The 23,118-nt window shown below is 49.1% G+C and overlaps 1 protein-coding gene across 4 annotated transcripts in view; it reads left to right on the top strand.

The window, feature by feature from the left end:
- Klhl29 (kelch like family member 29) overlaps window positions 1-23,118 on the top strand; it is a 302,932-nt gene that overhangs the window by 148,519 nt on the left and 131,295 nt on the right. For 3 of the 4 annotated variants that reach the window (XM_031357487.1, XM_031357486.1, XM_031357485.1), the window contains one exon: window positions 20,163-20,492. In XM_031357487.1, coding sequence (XP_031213347.1) covers window positions 20,208-20,492 — 285 coding nt within the window. In that variant the 5' untranslated portion in view covers window positions 20,163-20,207. Of the gene's footprint in view, window positions 1-1,990; window positions 2,255-20,162; window positions 20,493-23,118 lie in introns of those variants that run through there. The other variant, XM_031357484.1, reaches the window with a different exon arrangement.

Here is a 23,118-nt window from a genome sequence, read left to right as displayed (position 1 = left end):
TCTCTCAGGATTAACTTGGAATTGTTCTTAAAAGAAAAAGACCATTGACTATAAGATTGATGATCTGGATTATAGATCTGAAGCAAATTTTGCCAACTTCTGACCCTGGCAAGGGCAAAGAGAAGGCAGTTGAAAAGATAACAGCAACAGGAAGCTTGTGGAAGCTTGCCCTACTGCATTTCTTCTTGCTGTAACCAAATACCATAAGCTGGATGCTCTATAAAGAAAAGGAGTTTACTTTAGTGCATGATCTCATGGCTCTGAAGTTTGGGGAGTCCACGAACATGATGCGCAGCATCTTGGCCTCTGATGAGAACCACATGTTATGTCAAAATATGACCAAAGACCAGAAAGACCGGTGGGTCTATGCAGAAGACAGAGAAAACAAGGGTCAGACTGCTCTCATGATCCAGACTCCTGTCCCACAGGAAAGGTGCTGCTCTTCCTATGGAGTTAATCACCCTTCCAAAATCCCACTTCCCAGGACACAGCAACTAAATTTCAACATGACAAGGACAAACCTCATTCACACCACGGGCAAAGCTAACCAGAGGTAAAACTATTGAAAAGCTGAAAAACCCATATGCATACCAAAAAGAAAGAAGAGCCACTGAGGCCGATTCGCATAGGGATACAGACTCCATCAGCCCCAGGTTTCTTTGTTACATTCAATTCCCTTCCACATATCAGGAAGCACACAGAAGAATCTGTTCTTTAGACGAATCAAATGCTTCATCCTTAAGATCCGACACTGAAAGAAATATATTTCAGAGGTCTCAAAAACATGTCAGCACATGAGAAAGCTGTCACCACCTTCGACTGGGCTGTCCTTCCCTTGTTCCATCTCTTGAGTCCTTCACACGGCCCCACCCCCACCAGCCCATTCATATTAGTATGCGCCATGGTGCTAGTCTTCACTGTACTTTTCCTTTCTTTAGTGTGACCGAAACAGAACCCCTAATGACTCCAAAAATGTATATCTCTGACCTTCTGCTACCTGTCGTGATGTCCTCTCACTCAGCCCATGTCAGAGTACAGAATACACACATGCATACACACACACACACACACACACACACACACACACACACACACACACAGATGCATGCCATGCACACTTCTTTCTCAAAACTGCAGACCTTTTCTCATCCCTGATGTCTATGGATAGGTCACCAGCCATGGACCTAAGAGTGAACTCAGCTGTCCTCTCTCTAACTTCTCATTCCCTGTCCCTCCTGGTCTTCTCCACAACATAATGCCTCCTTGATTTTCCCCTGGCTCATTTTCATCGATGTTCAAATGTCCTCCAGTTTCCAGCTTTCCATCCTCCAGAGAGGCTCCAACAAACCTGCCCCAGTTCGGGAGAGGTGCCAGCCCCTCCCACATCTTCTCTGTACTTAGGCAAGTCAATACAGTAGCCACTAGCCAGGCGTTCAATTTAACTTACTTAAAAATAAATCCATTTCAAAATTCACTTCCTCAGTCACCCAAGTCAATTTTCTGGTTGTTTTGTTTCATTTTGTTTTGTTCTGTGGTACTGGGGTGGCATGTAGGGCTCCACTATTGAGCTACTTCCTCCACCCTTTGAGTCAGTTTTTGAGTGCTCAACAAGTATATGTGGCCCATGGCCACCTATTGGATACTGCTCATTACTGGATACCTTATTATCACAGAAGTTATACTGGGCATAAAAGTAGTGGTCCATTTTTCTTTCATCTTCAGCACCTCTCTGTCTCTGTGCTTCTCTCTGAAGCTTCCCAGAGTCACAGAGATACATCCTTATATCCCAGATCTCATCTCCAGCAGTACAGGACTTGATATGTCTCTGAGGATATATTAGAACATTGAATGCTTTGCGGCAGCACAGCACATAGATGGAAAGGCAGCTCACACTAACTGAAGCAAAAAAGGAGATGCGTTGGCTCTTGTCACTGAAAATTTCAGCAGAAGCCTTTGCACAGCTAGATCCAGTAGTTCATATGACCGTAAAACTGCTAGTCTCTCATCTGCTTCTCCTCTAGGCTGGTTTTGCTCTCTGCCCTGCCTGCCACTTCCTCCCAACTAGATGAGGAGAGGTAGCTGGGCGTAGGCCTGGTCTTCAGCATTCCTGATTTTGAAAGAAGAACATTTTCTAAGTTTGTACATCAGATTCAGAGATTTGGTTCCATTTGAGGACTGGACCTCAAATCACTGATGACAACCAGAAGATAAAACACATTAAGGAGCCTGGCCTGACCACAGCTTTTCCCTGATGGTGAGTTAGAACAGCCAAACTATATCCTACAGACTCCACATGGAGGTGTTCAATGAAGGAAGAAGGGATATCAGATGACACAAAATCCACCAGTGATTCTGTGGGGATCTTTCTTGCCTTCATCATCTGACGATAATCTGCATGTCTGACAAAGTATCTAACCAGATGGCCCATGTCTGCTGTGCTAATGGGTGAGAAGCGAGCTGATGGGCAGGTGGTGAGTGAGTGGGCGTGTAGACAGATAGGTGGCCAGGTGAGTGAGTAGACGTGTAAATGAGTGGATAGATAACACGGATGGGAGAGATGGATGGTGGAGTGATGGATAGATAGTTATAGGTAGGTGAATACGACAGTGAATCACTGTATAGACACTGATCTTGTTGTGGCCCAGAGTTTCCCCTAAAACAGTGGTCTTCAACCTTCCTAATGTGGCCAGCCTTTAATACAGTTCCTCATGGTGTGCTGACCCCCCATCTTAAAATTATTTCATTTATATTTCATAACTGGTAATTTTGCTACTGTTGTGAATTATAATGGAAATATTTGATATGCAGGCTATCTGATATGTAACCCCCAAAGGGGTCTTAACCCACCGATTGAAAATCAATGTCCTAAAGAATGATCCAGCCTGCCAGAGAGTAGCTCTTAGCCAGCTTAGCTCTGCTGCCCCTCACTGCCCCCAACACAGAGCTGAGAACCCTGCCAGGCCTGGCTAGAGAAGACTGGAAGTCTAGCCAAAGCTCTGTGCATCTCTTTGTTTTAGCTGGACAGTAGAAGCTAGCCAACAGAAGAGCAGGATTCTGGGTGTCTGAGGCAGCCACTCTCCCAGGACTCCTGTTCTCAAATGCACACTTACCATTCTGACTCAAGTCCCTAGCAATTAAAAACATGTTCTTAAGAAAGAAAGGGTGTTGGGGGGGGTGGAGAGTTGTAGCCTAAGAAACCACATAATTGGTGCTCCCAGAGGAAGCAACAAGCCTAGAGCCTCCATGTGCGAGAGGATTTGCAGATTCTGGCCCCAGGTCCAGATCCTGGGAAACAGTAGGTGTGTCTTTCTTCCAGAAGCCCTTGCTTCTGGCAGTGGCTAGCTGCTGGAACTGTCTAGCAAGCTGCAAAATTAATCCTGGGAGGTAATTAGCACTCCTGGGGGGGTGGCCTGCAGACTGCCTGTTGTTGTGGTATTGTCTTCCCACTGGTGGCCTTGGGAGACAGCACCCAGGCGCCTGCAGGGCTCAGGCAGGCACCTGGGGGGGGGGGGGTTGTTTCCTTTTGTTTTGTTTTAATTTCCATCCCTGTAATCTCTTGTCTAAAATAGCCTCTCAGAATTTGGCAATTGCATTTTCTTCCCTGGTTAGTCCCTCTCTCCATCCTCGTTTTAATTGCGTCTTTCGCTGTGCATGTGTTTATTAAGGAACAAAAATGAGCTAGGCATTTAGAGGACTTATTTCAGTCTCATTAGACCCGCCCGACTGGAAGATTGGATGCCCAGGGCAGCTTCTGCAGATGAGAGGGCACAGTCTGTGCAGGGATTAGCCCCTGGGCTGTCACTGGGTCTGATGGGGGTGGCTGTCCCTCCTCAGACTCACTGCTTCTCAGGCTAAGGTCCTGGTCAGTGTCTGTGGGGTATGTGTGTGCTACTTGGGGTGGCCTTCTCAGGGTTAGGCTATTTGAGGAACTGCTGAGCCTCCTGCTTTCTGGTCTTGACCTTTGCTGCAGAGCACGTGCTATCCTTGGGGCTTGTCAGCCTTTGGAAGGAGCCTGTCCCCAGGGAGCTCGCATCCAGCCTCTGTCCTTCCTGCTTTTCTCCCCAGAGTGGAGTCAGAGAAAGGACAGGTCTTGCAGGGACATTCCTAACTGCATCTTCAGTGTTCCCGCCTGACCCACCTATGAGCTGCTCAGCCCGAAGGAATTGAACTTGGAAAATGGACTAAAAACAGCTTTATAAACCTTGTATCTGGGACGCTTCAGATGGAACCAGGTCTAGTTAACACAGTATTTATTTAAGTGAATTTGGGGTTTTTGTGACCTTGGCCAAGTGATTCCCAGCTCTGGATCTGTGGGTTTTCCACCTGATAAAAATTAAGCTTGTCTGAGCTGGTACAGGTTAGCCGCTAGAGCACCAACCCAGAGCTGTAGTGGCTTCCTCTCAGTGGGAACTTATTTCTTTCCCAGGTCACAGTTTGGGGTGGGCTGATGAGAGGTGGTGCACCAGGAGCCCAACAGAGACCAAGGCTCCTGCTGTGGTTTGTCCCTGTCATTCTTCTCTGCAGTGAGCAGGGAAAGAGAGGAAAGGCAGTACCCTTGCCTCTAACCAGCCAAGCCTGGGGGGACCCAGTTCACCTGCACACACGAACATAACCCCAGACAAAGCCAAACCTGGGCTAGCACATGTAAACCAGCTGCAGTCCCCAAGATAGAAGAGGGCAGGAACACAGAGCTCTGGTGGCCTCTATCTCAGAGATGGTGACAGCAATACAGAGTGTGTGTGGATACGTGAGTATGGGGGGAGGGGGGTGTGCACTCAGTGTACATAACTGCTGCTTGCAAGGGTGAAATGTAAAATGCAGTCATTCTTCAGGTGGAATGCCTGGCCCCCAGTAGACAGGCAGATTTTGTTATTTTTCTTGTCTCTTCCCTACTGGTTATTCTCTTGAGGTATATGCAAATAACAGACCAAAGCAAGAAATTAAATACACGTCCCTCACCTCTGAAGTTCCTTATTTCCGTGTTCCTCGCAGTGTAACATTTCATTAGACCTTCCAGATGGGGAGAGAACGAGATGATTAAAAAATCAGACAGCACCTACAAGCTGCTTCATTGGTTTGGGGAATGGCTAGAGCTTCAGAGCGACTTGGTGGGTGTAGTTGTGTTTTAATAAATGTCTGCCTAAGTCATTGTCCTAGAAAGAATTGTGCAGTGGCTATATGTGTGCCCGAGGGGAGAGGATGCTCACAGGGTTCTTGGTGCCCATGCATTAGGGACAGGATGGTTGGAGTGCTAGTGGTGTTAACACCCAGATCCTGGGTCTCAGACTTTCCAGGGCTCAAGGGGACATGGCACAGGAAAGGCTGAGTAGCAACCTGAATGTACGTGTGTGAGCCTTAGACCCAGCTCAAAAGGACATGGTCTATACCACTTGGATTGACTCTGCTTTATGACCAAGATCAAAAAGAGCTGCCATGGTGAGACTCAAGGGAGAATCTATCCCTTTCATGGCTGCTCCTATCAGAGGTGGGCAGCCTGGTGACTGGGATGAGCAAGGAGAGACAGCAGAGCGTCTAGCCAGCCTATCTCCTTCTGTCAGAGAAGAAGATGGGCAGGGGGCCATGATGGTAGAGAATTACAGCATTCATTCATTCACCATTTTTACTGATCCCCCCAAGGAGCTAGGGACTGTCTGAGCCCTGATACACAGTGAACAGAGATGACAGGTAGGGATCGTAGTGACAGAACTCAAGAGTTTCATTGCCTTGGTGCAGGTCCTGTCTGCCACTTTCTAGCTGAATGCCTTTGGTCAAGTCGAATACAGTGACACGTGTCTGTCATCTCAGAGGCAGAAGGACCAGGAGTTCAAGGTTGACTTCCACTCTACAGTTCAAGGCTACCCTGAGCTACGTGATGTTGAGATTTGATAGGCCTCACTGACCTGAGAAAGAGGCCTGAAGGAAATGAAGGTGCTAACCACCTGGCTAAGCAGCAGAAGATTAGTACATTGTATGGAGTCTTAAGGCAAGAGTGGTCCTGTTCTGGAAAACCTGTAGGAGGCCAGTCTGCTGGAGGAGAGTTGATGAGGGAGCAAAAAGTCAAGATGAGAACGTGTGCAACACAGACTCTTGAAGCTTTAAGGGTTTGACTCTCTGGTGATTTGGAAACCACTGCAGCACTTTGGAAGCCTGAGATGGTCTGACTCGCACTTGGCTGTGTTGTGGAAGATGCGTGGGCGGGAAGGAGGGAGACTGGCTAGATGACTGGCAGAAATCCAGGTGAGAGGCTCAGGAAAGGGTGGCCAAGGTAGAGGTCGATGAGAAACGTGATTGGAGTCGCAAGGTCACCCACAGCTGTTAGCCATGGGCTTGATCTATAAAGAGCATGTTTGTTAGAGGGGTGCAAGTCTGCAAGCCAGGCCAGCAGGAAGCTGCAGCAAGACGTGGCGACCCCCAAGAGGGTGTAGAAAGAGCCCCAGTGTAGAGCTTGAGCTTTCATCCTGGGACCAACATTTGCTCCTTCATGGCGACCGGGGACCAGCCATCTAATCTCAGAGCCTTAGCTTGCCCCTCCATAAAGTGTAACTGGTGTTGTCCCTCATGCTGTAACAAAGATAGCTCTTGACTCGTGTGCGTGCAAGCATTGTCCTGAAAATGCTCCCTGCCTGATCTACCTTTACCATCTTGCTCTGGTATGAAGTACACAGCAGAGAGTGGCACCAGGTCAGGAGATGGACACAAGCAAAGGTCAGGAGTGTGGAGGACAGCAAGAAAAAGAGGGGGCACTCCCTGCTGATGTCATCCTGAGATTTCCCCTTTCTATGGGGTTATACAATAGGACCATAGTAAATCTGAGTGAGTAGACCAGAATACAGTGCCCCAGTAAGCAGAGTCACTTCCTATGTGTCTGGGAACAGGGCGCCAGACCCAGCATCTTCTCTGGGAAAAGGACAATGCTAGCTCCTAGTCATCCTGACAGTACCTCACTAATGGACATTATCCCATCCAAAGCCCAACGTCTGAAGTACCTTTGTTGAACTCATTAGACTCCTGAACTAGTCCTGCTCCCATGTAACCTATGACTACTGGCTGTAAATGAACTGCTGTGTATGCACATGGAGCCAGGCCAAGCCAAGAACAGATGGTCACCTCTTCCTTCCAGGGCCTACTGCAAGCAGTTGAGTCTATTGTCTTGTTTGTAGTTCCCAACAACACACTCAGTGGCCTTGACCCTACATCCCCAGTTCTCCATGGGGCCTGGTTCTCTTTCACTCAGGAGACCCTAGATCTGCATACAAGTAGCTCTGGGCAGAGATGTAAGTGAAACTGTACCCAGGACTTCCCTTCAGGAAACTGGCAGAGTTGGCAATGTTATGTGACTTCAGAATGTGGCATGTGATCTGGCACATAGGACCCTATGGAGTGAGGGCTGGAAAGGTTAGGGGACACAGGATGGGGACCAGGCCTCTTAAAGGAGAGGATAAGTAGAAAGTGAGGGTAGACTTCGATGCAGCAGGGAAGGCCATCCTTTGTGCAGAAATCTCAACTGAGGCACAGACCGAACATGAAATCTGTAAGAGCACACCCATTAAAAAAGAGGAATTGGCAACTTTAGGGTCCCTCAGACCACCCCTTGAGGTTAATCATACATGGTGCCTATAATCCCAGTATTCCTGATGCCAAGGCAAAAAGATCACAAGTTCCAGGCAAACCTGGACTAAGTGTAGCCAGCCTGGGCTACAGAGAAGAAAAAGATGTAGGAAGAAGGAAAAAAGAAAAAGTGAAGAAGAAAATAGTTAAACTACAAAAAGAAGGATGTTGAGCACAGAGTTGGGAGGGAATCTAAGAACATGCCCTCCCCCAAGGGAGGAACCCCTGCCTGGTACCTCTCACCACAGCACTTGATCCTTCAAGTATATAAGCCTGACCATACCTCAGTTTAAAAAAATCACCTCCGGCCCCAGGTTTGACCCTCTGAGAAGGGAGCTGATGCAGTGGCGAGCCCATAGTTCAGTGCCAGCTGCTGCTTACATTCAGTTCAATGAATGCAGGCTTTCTGAGACAGCTATTGTTACAGCAGCACCAGATATGACTGGGGTGCCCAATAGTTACCCCAAGAATAGTTTGGGTCAGAAAGGGTAAGTTGAGATGTGTATAATGGGAGAAAGAAGGAAAAAAAAACTGACAGCTTCTGGCATCCACTGAGTCGAGCTGGTTAAAGGACTGGTTATGTAACCATTGTGTCATCAGGTCTGCACTGAGAGTGGGCAGAGCTAGGGAGGCCTGGCACCACCATCCTCACAGGCTAGGAAATCAAGGTGGGCTTCTGGGAAGAGAGTCCCCAGAGTAAGGCCTGAGCAGTACAAAGGTTGTAGGTTGCAATACCTTGAGGGAAGAACACAGTCCGAGGTCCTTCTCATTCACACCCCTCTCATAGGCCAGGGAAGCTCAGTGGAGCTTCTGCAATATGCCAAGGCAGGGCCCTGAGGGCCATGAGATGAGACACTCTGCCTTCAATGGTGTGGCAGCTCTGCTGGGCTAAAGACAAAGGTCAAAGAGAACCAGTAGTCTTATCAACGTTGATGGAACCATAGTGGCTTTAGTGTAACACATGCCGGAAGAAAAAGCAAGATGATGCTGAGGCTAAAGCTAGCTGAGGCTATATCATTTTTAAAAGGAAAGGAAGAAGGGGATGGGGGGGGGAGAGAGAGAGAGAGAGAGAGAGAGAGAGAGAGAGAGAAAGGAAGGAAGGAAAGAGTGATACATTTAAAAATTAATAGGAACCCTTAAAAGTAGCCAAAGAAGACCCTGTTTGAATCTTCTTTCTGAGCTCTGGATCTTGCTTTATGTAAGTCCCCTTGTCCCAGGCATGAATGAATGCTCCTGATCTCTTTGTGGGTCAGCATCAGGTTGAAAAGAGTAGATGTCTACCTGGTCTCTGCTTCCCCTGTCTCCCAGAGATGCTATAAAAGTCTACCAAGGCAGTGGAGTCTTCAGAAATCTGGAAAGTGGGGGACAGCCCTCATTCCTCAGCTTCCTTGTCTGGAGCCCTGGGTCAGAAGGCTGATGACAGTGAAGGCCACTTCTGCCCTGAGTCAGACACAGGAAAATCCAGAAGGAAGACCCTGAGGACACATGAGGACTGGTGGTACATGAGGCCAGCAGTCCTGAGCTGCCCGATGGGGTCCAAATGGCAGCCGAGAAGCCAAGTATCCCTGCTTGGTTAATCTAAAAATAAACAGAAAGGCAACAAAAATCTATGTTTCAATTACTGCACACAAGCTGTTCAAACAGCCAGCTCTGCACTGGAGATGTGAACTTGTCAACGGAGGCTGCCTCGTTTGCATGCTTCGGTGGTGATAGAGCTCAACCTCGCAACAGGCTGCCCTCTGCTCTCGGCCGCCGCATTTTTTTTTTAATTTAATTAAAAACATGGACATAGAGTCAAGACGAGGAAAAATCATAGGCAAGTATACCAGGGCGATGGCTTCTAAGCAAAGGCAAAGAAGAATGTGGTCTGAGAGAAGCTTGGCACTGGTGTGGAGATCAGCCACCGGTGGAAAAAACAGGCGATCCGTGGCCAGGACAAAGGACACAAATCTCTCCCATGTGGCCCTAAGCTCTTTTCTCTAGAGACTCATTGTAGACCCTGATGAAGCATGGGCCTTGGATTCCTAAAGCCAATGTGACGGCCATTGAGCAAGTGGGGCTCACTCTCTGTTCAGGGGAGAGATCTCATCAGGCTTCAAGAGTGACGGGCAAAGGCAGAGCTTCTGTCTCCAGCCACACTATCTGTGTTCACTCACATGCAGCCCTAAGGAAGGCCTAGTCTCCTCTCCAGAGTGAACAGACCCCCAGCTCAACTGCCTAGGACTGGCTTAGGCTGGCTGCTACCTCCCCATAGCCATAACGGTTTTCGGCCCTCCATCTGCGCTATGTTTCTAAGTAGCAGTATTTATTCCTCTGCAGACAGGAACCAGTCAGATCCCGCTCTTACCTGCCCCTCAGTGTCTTTCAGTGAGCCAAAAGTGATGGGAAAGAAAGAGAGCAGTGTCTCTCAGGGGTTTGGCTAGGAAAGGGTAGTACCTATGTTCACCCAGAGCATGCATAAGGATTCGAGTGGGAGGGAAAGGATGCAAGCAAGCTTCCAACTCATGGAAGAGAAAACTACATTCGCCAGGAAGGATTTGTGTAAGCAGGGCACCTCCACCCCAGGTCCCACAAGAGAGAGGAGCCTAGAAAACCAGGCACACCCACTTAACTCTGGTAAAGGTTCCACAAATCCTGCGTGCTGAAGGAGCTGTCGGTTCCACATTTGCTCTGGACAGGGATTTTAATGTCCCCAGCCCTCGGAGCAATTCTGCAGCCATCAGCCCAGACGCTAGTTACTTGGAGAAATAAAAGAGCAGTCGAGTCTTTCCCAAGGAAGATAATATCCTGTCATAGGCAGTATGATCTGCCGGCCATGTGACGGCTGTTCCCTAATGTTTCCAAATAGACTTTTGAATAGACTCTTGTCTAGAAGAAAGCAAATTGCAAGAGCATTTTTGGCAGCCAAATAGAGCACACGCATCAGTCTTTTTTCTCTGCAACTGGCTGCTGGGTCTGGTTCCAGGCACCGAGTAGGATCCATTCATCAGCCTGGGTCACTGATGGACACCATTTCCTGTGGAGCGCTAGCATGTTGAATTAGTCAATTCTCTAAGATTCCGAATAATCAGGCCTGCCTGAGAGGCAGCCAGGAGCAAGTGGGAGGGCCCACTCAGAGAAGAGAACTAACTGCAGAATTCTGCTCCAAAGACCTCTATTGGGGCTTTGCAAGACTGTGGGGGAAATAGGGCTCCAATTGCAGGGCTTCCATCCTCTGCAGAGCCACAAGAACATGAATGAGACGGGGAGCCAAGATGGTTCTTCCTAATGAGAACACTAGTTAATCCTCCCAGACCCGCCATAGCTCCCTCATCGATCCTGGTGTTTACAAGCATCTAATTTATCCGCGCCTCCCCTCTTCCCTCAGTTTATGCTGATATTATGTTGCTAACTGTCATTTCCAATATCTTTTTTATTTTTCATTATCACCATTATAATGATTTACACCAGAAGCGATAGCGCAAATGCCTAGTCAATTAGTCCCGTGAGAAAAGTCTCTGAATCATGTATGCTTTTGGGGGGAAAAAATCACTACTACATCAAAATCCACAGCCAGAATCTCTCAAACCAAAGGTGCACACAGGAAGGGAGGGACCGAGAAAGACCGTTCTTTCAGTATTGCTCATCTGGAGCCCACACTGGGTACAGCCTCTCCCAGACAAGGAGATTGCGTTTTTTTTTTTTTTTTAAATGAGAAATTGGACCCAGGAAAAGGAATCTGTGGCATTTTCCCTTAAACCTATCATCAGAAAAGGATTTTGGACATTTGTCATTTTAGGTCATATATTAAGCCCTGTAATTATGGAATGTGGGTTTTCCCAAAAGTACCTCCACTCTCCCTGACACCGCAAGGCCATCCAGACTACTGAAAGCCTAGCCCAAGGGCTGAATCCTGGCTGGCTAGCCCAAAAGATTCATAGGCTGGTGTATTCTACCTAGAGCCTGTTAAAACATAAAATTCTGAGAAGCACTGCTAGTGAGCTCTGAGATGCTGGGTTTTTTTTTTTTTTCTTTCTGTTTTGTTTGGTTTTTTGAGACAGGATTTCTATGTGTAGTCCTAGCTATCCTGAAATTCAATCTGTAGACCAGGCTGGCCTCAAACTCACAGGAGCTTGTGCCCTCTGAGTGCTGGATTTAAAGGCGTGCGCCACCCCTTGCCAGCTGATACTGTGTTTCTAACAGGCACCTCAGTGATGGGCAGCTACTGGCCCAGGAACAGACTCTTTGAAAGAGGACCGAGTCCCTGTCTCCAGCCATCAGCTTCCCCCTCTTCCTCACTTACAAGATTCCAAGGTGAATGCTACCCTACCCCTACCATGGGGAGGCTGTGAAGAAAATGTGGTGGTGGCTTCGAAAGAAGTTTGTGTTGGGTGGGGCAATTTTCATAAGTCCCCTCAGAGCACACGCAGAAGACAATGCAAATGCACTGTGCTTTGTCGAAAGTGCTAGGACCCATTGGATCACCGCATCTTTCCTTACGCATACCTGAGATCTTTGTAGCCTTTGGCCAGGTTTACATATACTTAGCACAAAAGGAAGAAAAGGGGAGGAGTCAGAATGGGCTTTTGATGGCGATGGCCACTTTGGTGGCCAGGATAGCTGTGGGGTCCTGGAGGTTTCTAGGGTACACATCCAATCACATCAAGTTGTATACATTAAGTATCTGTATCTCCATCTATGTCAGCCATATCTCATCACAATGTAAAAAAATAATGCCTTTTAAAGGAGGTCACAGATATGGTTCCATAAGCCAGGCTACTGTCACAGTAACTCGATGGGCATTTAACACAGGGCTCCCTCCTACTTGCTAGAGCCTGTCTCATCTACCAGCTGCTACTAAGAAAGCTCTCAGTTCTCTGGATGGCTACCTTCAGGAAGATGCTATAAGATTAGCTGGCACTGGAGAGAACAGGCTCTCCTCATCTTTAAATAACAAAGACAATGCTCTGAAACTCTCTGTTACAGAGATTGGTGCCACCTGAGGTCCAGGAGTAGACACAGAGGTCACAGGTCATGGCTCTGGTTTCTAATTGGATTTGTGGAATCCCCTGCTTCCCTCTCCACTACCCTCTGCCCCCAACCTCGGGGGCCTAAGGGAGGCTGCTTAGCTAGGTCCAGACCCTGCAGCCTATAGTAGGGGTTACTGGAACCTCCTGAATACTAAACCTCAGGGAAAGAGTGAGTCATTCCAGCCTGGTACCAGGCCAGCCATCCTCCAGATGGGCTCTTAGTGGGTGAGGCCTTGGAGGGGGATCACATAGGCCCCTCTTAACTGGGCAAGGCATGGGGAAAGAAAAACTCTCTTTCAGAACAGAGGTTACATATGATAGCAATACCATATATGGTTTATCTTGAACTTTGCTATTTTAAGTAACAGAACTAAAAAGGCCACTGCCCCTTGAGTTCCCTACCCCTCAGAGGGGTTAGGAAGGCTGGGTAATCTAGAATTGCCCTGGCTTCTGTTCATACAGAGGATTTGAATGTGTCACCTGTCCCAGGTAGGCATCTACATATGTCCCCCATGACTCATGTCCCTGTAGAGTCCCTGACACCTGCTCTACCCGGGTAACATATCAACCTTGGTGTGGAGTCCAGGGCCAAGACTAGAGCCTTGCTCAATACACAGAATCTGGGATTACCCCTGTCCAGGACACCAAGAGCAAGACACATTCAAATCTTGGCACCTGGTGCCTCCCTCATCTCTAAACCTTGTCCCTCCCCTACCCAGTGCTCTATGATAAAGAACACTTGTCACTTTTAGCCCGGAATCTCCTGATCTCTTGGATACCAAGCCATGTAAACTGTCAGCTGTGGTGAAGGAAGCAGAAGAGAGACAGCCCTGACCACAGGGGTGGTGTAGGGAATAGGGCATTCCAGCCCATTCCTGAGGTATATGCCTGGTTGTCTGGACTCTGGCTCTGGGAATAGAGTTCTGGCCAGAGGAAGCCATGGGGAGCAACCTGAGGCCCAGCCCAGCCCCAGGCAGGTGTGAATCTTTTAGTTCCTGGGTTTGTTTAGTGGGCATGAGGGTCTCTGCCCTCGTAAAATTGAAAGTACTTCCAGGAAGTCTAAAGGCATTTTCCAGGGGCATCCTCAGCTCCCACCAACATCTACACCAAGCTGTGGCCAAGCTGGCTCCTCAAAAGGCACCCAGAGAATTCCTTTGTGTTACATTTGACAAGATGGTGTTCTGGCTGCTGTGTAATGTTTTGTTCCAGAAGAAAAGCTAAAAGATGCAGAGAGGAAGAAGAAAATAATAAAGATGGGCACAGGCTGTTCCAATTGACTTGGCAGCACGTCCTCCCCAAATGAGGCAATCATCCATTTTCCAATCGGGCTGGATGTCCATGGCTCATTCCTCAGCCAGCCACCTCGGCTCCCCGAGTCTGGAGGCAGCAAGGGCTCCCCTGCCTTCCTGTGGATTAATCATGCCTTCAGGGCTCTTGCAGCCTGCAGCCCACTCCTTCAGCAGCGTGTCTTAATGATAAGAATGAGGAAAGGGTCATTAGCCACCTGTGATCCTGTGTGCTGTGTGTATACACCACGAATGTTAATGTGGGAGGGCCAGTGCCGACATCCAGAAAACACACTGAGCCACTAGGCACAGACCACACCTATCCTGCTTGTGTATTCAAGTAGGCACAGCATACCGGTCCTGAACAGGATTTTAAGGGGCCAGTGCCCAGAACTCAAGAGACATTATTCTCTGGGCTCCAGCCCTGCATGGAGCAACACACCACACACACAGATACACAGGCACAGACACATACACACACACACACACACACACACACACACACACACACACACACACACACACACACACACACACACACACACACACACACACACACACACACGGTGACGCATGGCCATCCTTAATTATTTACAGATGAATAATTCATGATGCAGGCTTTCCAGGCAAATCTGTGTAGCAGAGCTGCTGATCTGGTATCTAGCAAGTGTCTAACAAGTGCCCAGGAGGCGGGGCCCAGCCAGCAGCTGCTAAGAAATCAAGAGGCATGGCTGGGCACCAGGGCTGCATCTAGATGTCAGCTGACTCCTCTCCTCCCAGGCCTTCTCAGAACTGTTGTGGTTCTCTCTAGGCAACAGAAGAAGTCCACCCAGCAAGGCAGTTCCTGGGACTAGGGACACTATTCTCAACATCATGGACATTAGCTAAAGATAACCTTCCTCCTATTAGCAATCTGTTGCCTCCCTGTGGCCCTGGGTAAGACCACTCTAAGGTTTCCCAGTTGCCTTGCACAGGAGGTCTTAGTATCTGTGTGCATTTACAGACACCAGACATTCACTCGGCCTCAAGATTGACAGTTTCCTGAGAACTTGGGGCCTGCCAGTTCCTGCTGCCCTTGAGGCTGCAGGCCTGTTCTCTCTACCTTAACTATGGCTAGGACCATCCCCCAATGATGGGCTCTTTCTCATATGCAGAGACCCACAGGATGTATTTCTGAACCCTTACATAGTACAGGGAAAGGGGTTGTTTTTCCAATAGCAGGGAGAGGAGGGCCCTCGGGACAAGTGACAAGTGATTTGGGGAGGGTAGAAGTCAGGGATTGAGGTCACTTTGATTTCCTAAATGATAGCTGGTGTCTCCTTCAAGAGAAGGGCACAAAGCCACTCTTCCTCCATTCCTGGATGTTTCAGATGCTCTGACTTCTGGTAGGATTAGGCACAGCAAGGACTTGGTCCCACCTGTCCTCGGGAAGCAAAACCACTTGTTTCTATCCTCTCCCTGGTGAATGGGGAAGAGAAAAGACCCTTCCGTGGAAGACTTTATGCTAATGACACCCAAAAGGTGGCCTTTGTACTGACTCATGGGGTAGGTAGCTGCATGTGACATCCTGGTTTTCCTAAGCACTGGTTAGTGAGACTTGGTCCTTGCATTTGGTGTGCTCCTGTGCATGGCTCGCTGTATGTAGCACAGGTAGTTAGAGACTACAGGCTGGATTGCTGGCAGTGACTACACTTTCAGAGCAGTGCTTCCTCCTGTTTGCAGTGATGCTCTAAGGAGTCCTCTGTCCTAGGGAAAGAGAGGGTATCAAGAAGAAGAGAGTGGAAAGAAAACCAAGAGCCTGACCCAGCTTCCTGAGCTGTGCCCCGTGCCCAGGCTCCAAGTCCTGAACTGGATGTGGTACTGAGAAGCAGACAGTGGGGTGTCCACATATGCGGTGCTATAAAGATATGCAGGCAAAATCATGGAGGCACATGTGTTGCTTCTTCTGGAGCAGTAGGTTCTATAAATATGAAGTGTGAGTGGAAGGGTTCCCTCTATGCCTCACCCCAGGAAGTGGTCTGGCCTTCTTCCCTCCCCTCCTGGCTCAGCATCCCTGGGATAATTCAAAGACCTTCAGTGGGGAAAGAGTTTGGTTGCAAACAAGATCCTGAGCCAAGTTCTTTGATTACATGTTTGTCACTGAGCTTTCCAAATTAACCTGGCGTGTGAACAAACCGTGGACTCCGACCTGGACCTGTGTGACCTCCTCCACTGACCGATAGATGATTTCTTAGACTCTCCAGTTCCTTCCTGTGCTTCTGTTCTTTCCTTTCAAGATAAGATCTCAAGCTATTGCCCTGGCTGGCCTTGATCTCCCTATGTAGCCAGGGCTGGACTCAAACCCCTAGCAATCCCACCTCAGCCTCTCTGCTGCTGGGATTATAAGGATGAACCACCACTCTCCGCCTCAGAGCATTTCGTCACAAGTTTGTGTCACACAAACAGGTTCTGGCAAGGCTTCCTCACCCAGGTATAAGGCCTGGGTCCTCTGCAAACTGTCCCCTCCACACCAAAGGCAAGGCAGCGGCTGCTCACACCCTCCCTTCTTGGTGCAGGGCCCCCTGCCAGGCTCCACCACTGCACAGGCACCCTGCCAGGAAAGGGCACTCTCTCAACAAGGAAGCATTTTTCTGTGTTTTGTCTAGAATTGCTTAACCAGTCTGGTCTGAGGTACCGTGTCCATTCGGGGCCTTCTTTCTCTGCTCAGGCACTTTTTGTGCTTCCCGCAACACCATTCAGGTACATGTGGATGTGCACGTGAGACCTCTGTGACATGCTGGCTCTGTGCCCAGCAGGAAATACTTACATTGCCACCTCTGGAGCTGGCCCTCTGCCGACTGGCTGGCTCCGAGTAAACTGCACCATGCTTCTTTCATTCGTTTGAAAAGGGAAATTAAACTGAGGAATGAGGTCTGACCCGTGTGCTTGCATGCAAATAGTTGACCTTTGTTTTGAATACACTTAATGAGACTGAAACCAGATTGTGTGGCCTCCAGCTGCCTGAGTCTCCACCTCCTCCCTGGCATTTGAAGGAGACCGAAAGAGGTGGCAAAAGGCTGAGGACCATAGGAGGTGTGGATTGTGTGTCTTGTTTTTCTCTTACACACTGGAACTCCAGGGCCTAGTACATGGTCCCGGAGCTAAGCAGCTAGCTACATCCAAAGACATCCCTTCGACCTGATCCCAAGTTGCTCAGATACCTTGAGGACACATCTCAGGGGTCCTGACCTCCCCAAACCTCTATGCTCCCTGGGAGGAAATGATTTCCCTGCCAATATGTGAGGCTATGTTGTTCTATGGAAATAGAGGGGCTGGTTGAATGTATTAGTCAAACTAGATGAGGTTTTGCTGAAGTAACAAGCAGATCGCTACTCTCAACATATGAACCTGACACAGATTTATGTCCCAGTCGCATGAAGCCCGGTGCAGGTGGGGTGGTCTCTGGCAGGGGACAGCTGCACTCTCTTGAAGGTGTGACTTCCAATGTTGCTAGGTGGCAAAGGAAACTGAGGAGTTATGGGAGATATTTCAGGGTGGGAGCTAAGGAGATACCGAAATTGATAACGTGCTTGCCTTTCAACAGAAGACCTAAATCCAGTCCTGCTCCTCATGAACGCCATCCCTTGTAATCCCATTGCTGGGGAGGCAGATTCACTTGCTGCCCAGAGTCTAACATAGTAGTGAGCTTCAGCCTAGTTGAGAGGCCCTGTCTCCGTAAAGATAGATGGCATTCCTGAAGACAAGGTGTGCGGTCATTCTTGCGTGAGCTCTCACACTCAACCACGTGAACATGTACGTACATACAATTTAAAAAAAAAAATCTTAATTTCTTTTTTTATTATTTATGTGTATATGCACGAGCACACACCATGCTCACACATGCTATGGCACCCTGGTGGAGGTCAGAGAATAACTTTCTGGAGTCATTTCTCTCCTTCCACCAAGTGGGACCCAGGGATTGAACCCGGGTCATCAGGCTTGGCAGCAAGTGCCTTTACCCAATGAGCTAGCTTGCTAGTCCAAAAGGAGATAATATTTGTATTTCACCAAGTCTGGAAACCATCTTTGTTGCCTACCCACTCTTTTCGTCTGCCAGATCCAGATGAATCAACAACCGAAGCATGTGAGAGAGATCTTTCTGGGTGCTTAGAACGAGTCCCGAGGACACAGTATGGCAGATACATAGCAGAGACTCTGCCTACATAGAACCCAGCTGATGGAAGCAAAAACCTGAGACTATGGCCATTGGTGGACAAAAATGGAGAGATAGGAGCCCAAGCTATGAGGTCCAGTGTAACCCCCAAAATGCAGATTAACCTACAGAACAGCCTTTTGGAAAGTCAATTCCTACTTGCTAGAAAGCTAGGCCATTGTTTTAATGTAACAAGATGGCTGTCTCTGAGATAGGGTATTCCTGAGAATGGGCATTTAGGCTAAAGAATAATGAGCTCAGTTGTGAAGGAGTAGCATTTAGGAACCTGGAGTACAGCTAGGTAGTGTAGTGTAGGCTCAAGGAAGATGGCGAGGTACTCATGAGAGACATGCTGGGAAAGAAGCTTTGAGTGGCATGGATAAAGGGGAGCTGTTAAGTGAAATCATCCACGGAGAGCCAGCTCAACAGCTGGGGAACAGGGATGAACCCTAAAAGAGAAAGGCCGGTGATACATCATGTGAAAGAGCATAAGGCATGACATGACCATGCATTGCATTTAACAAACGGTCCATCTGTGACCCGAGCAAGAGTACATTCCCCTGGGGTGGGCACACATGGACCATATGGGAGCAGGCTCCAGGGCAAACAGGAGTCAAGAAAATAGAACTGGATTTAGACCACTCCCCGATAAGCCTCCAGTAGAAAATATGAGGGATGGCCAGGGGGTGGAGAACAATTGTTTTTTCACTGTGCAATGCTGAGTCAATATTTAAAATGGATTTTTATGATATTTTATAAATCTGGATGCACAACGATGACCAGGGAAGCGACATCCATCTTCAGAGATAACCAGTCATCTCTGTCACAGGTCAGGGCAGGTTCAGCCCAGGCTGTACTTACAGAACGAATGCCAGAGCTGGGCCACCACACAAGCACCATAGATCATGGCTGCAGGTTTCCTTAAAAATAAGTGGCCTGTCTAGTAGCCAGCAGCTTCAGAACTGGGCTGACAGGATGGAAGATGGCAGCCTATAACCTAGACCGGAAGTGGATGGTAAACAGAATAGGATCAAAACTCACTAACAAGTTCTTAAGCCACAACCAGGACTGTGAGCGTGAAGTGTAGAGCAAACCCTCACCTACAGCCACTTGCCCCTACCTTGGCATTCCCATGCCTTCTACCCTCTGCCCTTGCCTCTCCCCACCCTCTACAGCCTCATCTCTTTCCTGACTGGTGTAACTGGTCCCTGCCAGAGGAGGAGCCAGCACTATCATAGTGATGCTCAGCAAAATACAGTTCTTGGTGACTCAGAAGGCCCTTCCCATACCATGGTGCGTCTAGTCTCCATGACAACCCTGAAAGGCCTTCTGTTCAGATACTCAGGAAGCCGCGTGGGAGATGCAGGGAGTGGAGGCCAGACTACCCAGGTCCCGGAAGTGTAGCATTGACTCATAGGGTTGGGGTTTTGAAGGAGGACCTGAACCCCAGAAGCTAGCATCTCTCGGAGACACAGTGAACTTTCCACTTGTTAGTTCCCTGCCCTTGGCAGGGATCACTTGCTCTCTGTGAGTCTCCTTGTCTATAAATTGGGGACCAAGCATGCATTCCCACCTTGTGGGTACTATATGGAACAAATGAGATTTTAGTCAAGGCTGCATCCACTGTGAAGTGAGTGCACACGTGGGTCACATGACCTGTGCTTGGTGAATGCGTAGTTAGAGGTCTTCTATCGCAGTGGGGTTGTGAGGGAATGCTGCCCCCCCACCCCCCGAAGTAATGAAGATGTAGGTACACCTCACATTGCTCGGGGGGGTGGAGGCACGGCAGAACTAAAAATTACTACTTGAGCATATGTGGGTTCAAATCCTGCTTGTTACATTCTGCAGTGCATTCCTGAACAACCAGTTCCTCATCAGCTGAGAAGTGAGACTGATAAAGGATGGAGGATTTACCAACGTGCTGAAACTCTGAGATTGGAGTATTTGAAAACCCATTACTGGACCCAGAGCAGGGGCTAAACATAAGCTGCTGGTGGTTGCTACCTCCCTGCGGCCAGGCAGAGCTACTCTTTGCTCTAACCACCCTCCTGTGTTCTGTGCTGACAGGTCCGGGCTCTGGTTCCCTGTGAGAAGCTGCCACGGCCCACCGAGATGTCCAGGCACCATAGCCGCTTCGAAAGAGATTACCGCGTAGGCTGGGACCGCCGTGAGTGGAGCGTCAATGGGACCCATGGGGCCACCAGTGTCTGCAGCGTCACCTCCGGTGCTGGTGGCGGCACAGCCAGCAGTCTCAGCGCACGACCTGGTCTCCTGCCACTGCCCGTGGTACCCTCCCGGCTGCCCACACCCGCCACGGCTCCTGCTCCCTGCACGACCGGCAGCAGTGAAGCTATCACCAGTCTTGTGGCCAGCTCAGCCTCTGCAGTCACCACCAAGGTAAGACCCGCTATCCTTTCTGGGAAGGGGCCAGGCAACAACCCAGGCCAGCACAGAGGCCTTATCCCCGGGTCTTTGTTTCCAGAGCCATGGCCTCCGTAGAGTGCATTGCAGTTGTTTCTGAAGGTTAAAATGGCTCTTTTTACCCAGACAGGCTCTATCTGTAGCCCACTTGTAGGAGACAAACGGATGCCAATGCCACACGTGTGCTGATTAAAAGCTACTGCTTGAGTGAAGAAGGGGTATTGCCAAGTTGGCAATACTCACTTCCCTAAATAGGAGAACTAAAAACATATAAGTCCCCCGGGGGGGTCATCAGTGGCTGGAGTTTGCAGCTGTACTAGCCACACAGGGTCAAGAGCCCCATTACAGCAGCATCACCATGGTGGGTTTTCTCATATCTACAGACCCTGCGAGCCTCACAGCGAGCCCGTAAGGTCAGTGAACACATGCCTGCCTGATTGCTGAGTCCCCAGTCATACTAGTTATAAGAGCTGCCGTAAGGACCCAGCAATGACTGCAGGGGGATTAGTTCCCCTAATGAGTCTGCTTTTTTTTTTTTTAAGAGATGGTTCCTCAGGAATGGAGGTAGAAACTAGTCTGTATAAAATTGAATGTGGAAATTAATGTCCCCAAGGCTCTAGGCTGGCTTTGGGCTGAACTAAGGGACTCTGAAGCCCCCTCTCCCCTGTTGTACCGAGCCCTTCAGGCAGACTGAGCCACAGAGGGACAGCTGATGGCCAAGGCAAGAAACACAGTCATTGCTTCCTTCCCCTAGGCCCAGCAGAGGCTCTGCGGGCCCCCCGTTGCCTCCCCCAGCCGTTCAGAACCACTGCCCAGGAGCCCTCTCAAGACCTGCATGTGTGCGCGTGTATGAGTGCGGATGTGTGTGCTGCGGGTGTGTGTGTGTGTGTGTGTGTGTGTGTGTGCGCGCGCGCGCGCGCGTGTGCTTTTCTTTTCCTGCTTTCATAAAGGTTGCGGGAGAAATTAAAGGCAGGAAGCCCCAGGCTGGCCATTGTGAGGTAGCTGTGGTGGTGGACGGTGCTCTCCAGGTGCTCTATGCCTTTGTCTCTACGATTTTCAAAACTCCCTTTCAGCCCCGCTTCCCATTAATAACAGCACTGCTGGCCGCAGAGCCCGGCAGAGACCCGAGACAATGGAGCTATTGGAGACCAGCTTGCAGCACACTGACATCTTGCTGCAGTGTCTTATTGATTTTATTTTCCTGTTATGAAAACACCACCCCACCAAGGCAGGCAAGGAAGTAACACTAGACAGGAGCAGAGATGGAGGATTATTCAGGCACACTTCCCCAGGCCAGCCAAACACATTCCTGTCCTGGGCACCAGGCCCTGGCCACTCTGAATTAGTGACCTCTATCCAGGATAGCCCGCTTGCCAACCCTGCTGGCCACATCTGGCAGGCAATCATCAAGGCCAGCTGTTCGCTATCTGGAGAATGGTGGCCTCTGGCACCAACAGCCAGGGCTCCAGGTGAGAGAGAGAGAAGCTGGACCTGCAGGTCTGTTTGATGGCTTCCATCCTTTCAGGATGAGTACCTTAGAGCCAATATTGAACTGCTTCTGGGCATATAATCCAGGCTTCTGCCAAGTAAAAGACAGTGCCCCTGGCTCTCTGAAGGGATGCCCTGCCTCTGCCCTAGACACATGGAACCTGGTTTGCTCCAAAATAGCTCAGTATTCGCTAGCCCTTCTCTCTAGCCAGACCCCAAACCACATGAGAGGAAAAGAACAGGCCACAGACAGAAAACCACAGCTGGGACAAGGGCTGAGCCAGTAGTGGGAGAAAGGACAAAGGTTCAGACCTGCCGGGGAGGTCAGCGCCATGGCATGGGACAGCAGGGAGACTGAGTGCCATCTCTACTGTGTGCCATCTCCACTGTGAGCAACTCAGGCCAGTTTCATACCTATAGGCTTCAGGTAGGGTCTGGTTAGGGCTGTGTTCTTTGGGTTGCCAGAGAATTGTGTGCAGAGAAAGGGTCAGACAGTAGCAGGGTAGCTGCCTATGGTGGTTTCTGGCGAGGACACTGGTCTTCAGTGTAAGCTAGCTGTTCTCAACCTGCGTGTGGGTCGCTCTTTTCACAGGGGTCACGTATCACACATTCTGGGTATCAGATATTTATATTGTGATTCATAACAGTAGCAAAATTATAGTTATGAGGCAGCAATGAAAGTAATTTTGTGGTTGGGCTCACCACAAGCCGAAGGACTGTATTAAATAAAGGGCTGCAGCATTAGGAAGGTTGGAAACCACTGTTGAAGTGCCTCCTGTTACTCTGGCCTTGCCGCTGCTAGCCCGGATGCCTGTCCTCTAGTCTGTGTATCAACCTCTATGCCTTCATCACATCAGTGGACATACAGTAAGCCCAGGTGTCAATCAGTAATTCCCTGGTCAACCAGCCAGGTCTTCACCAAGAGCCACTAAAGAGCTGGCTCTTGCTATCAGAGAAACCATAGGCCAGTCTATAAATAAATGTGTGAGCATACAAGTCAGTGTCACTCCTTTTGGAGTTATTGGTGACTCAGTAGAGTAGATAAAACGAGACCTCAAAGACTGTCTAGATTTTAATTCCAATCAACCTCTTGCTGAGTGATGCTGGACAAATT

Source organism: Mastomys coucha, unplaced genomic scaffold (genome assembly GCF_008632895.1).
Source record: "Mastomys coucha isolate ucsf_1 unplaced genomic scaffold, UCSF_Mcou_1 pScaffold6, whole genome shotgun sequence".
Lineage (NCBI taxonomy): Eukaryota > Metazoa > Chordata > Mammalia > Rodentia > Muridae > Mastomys > Mastomys coucha.
This window is presented reverse-complemented; position numbering and strand designations above follow the sequence as displayed.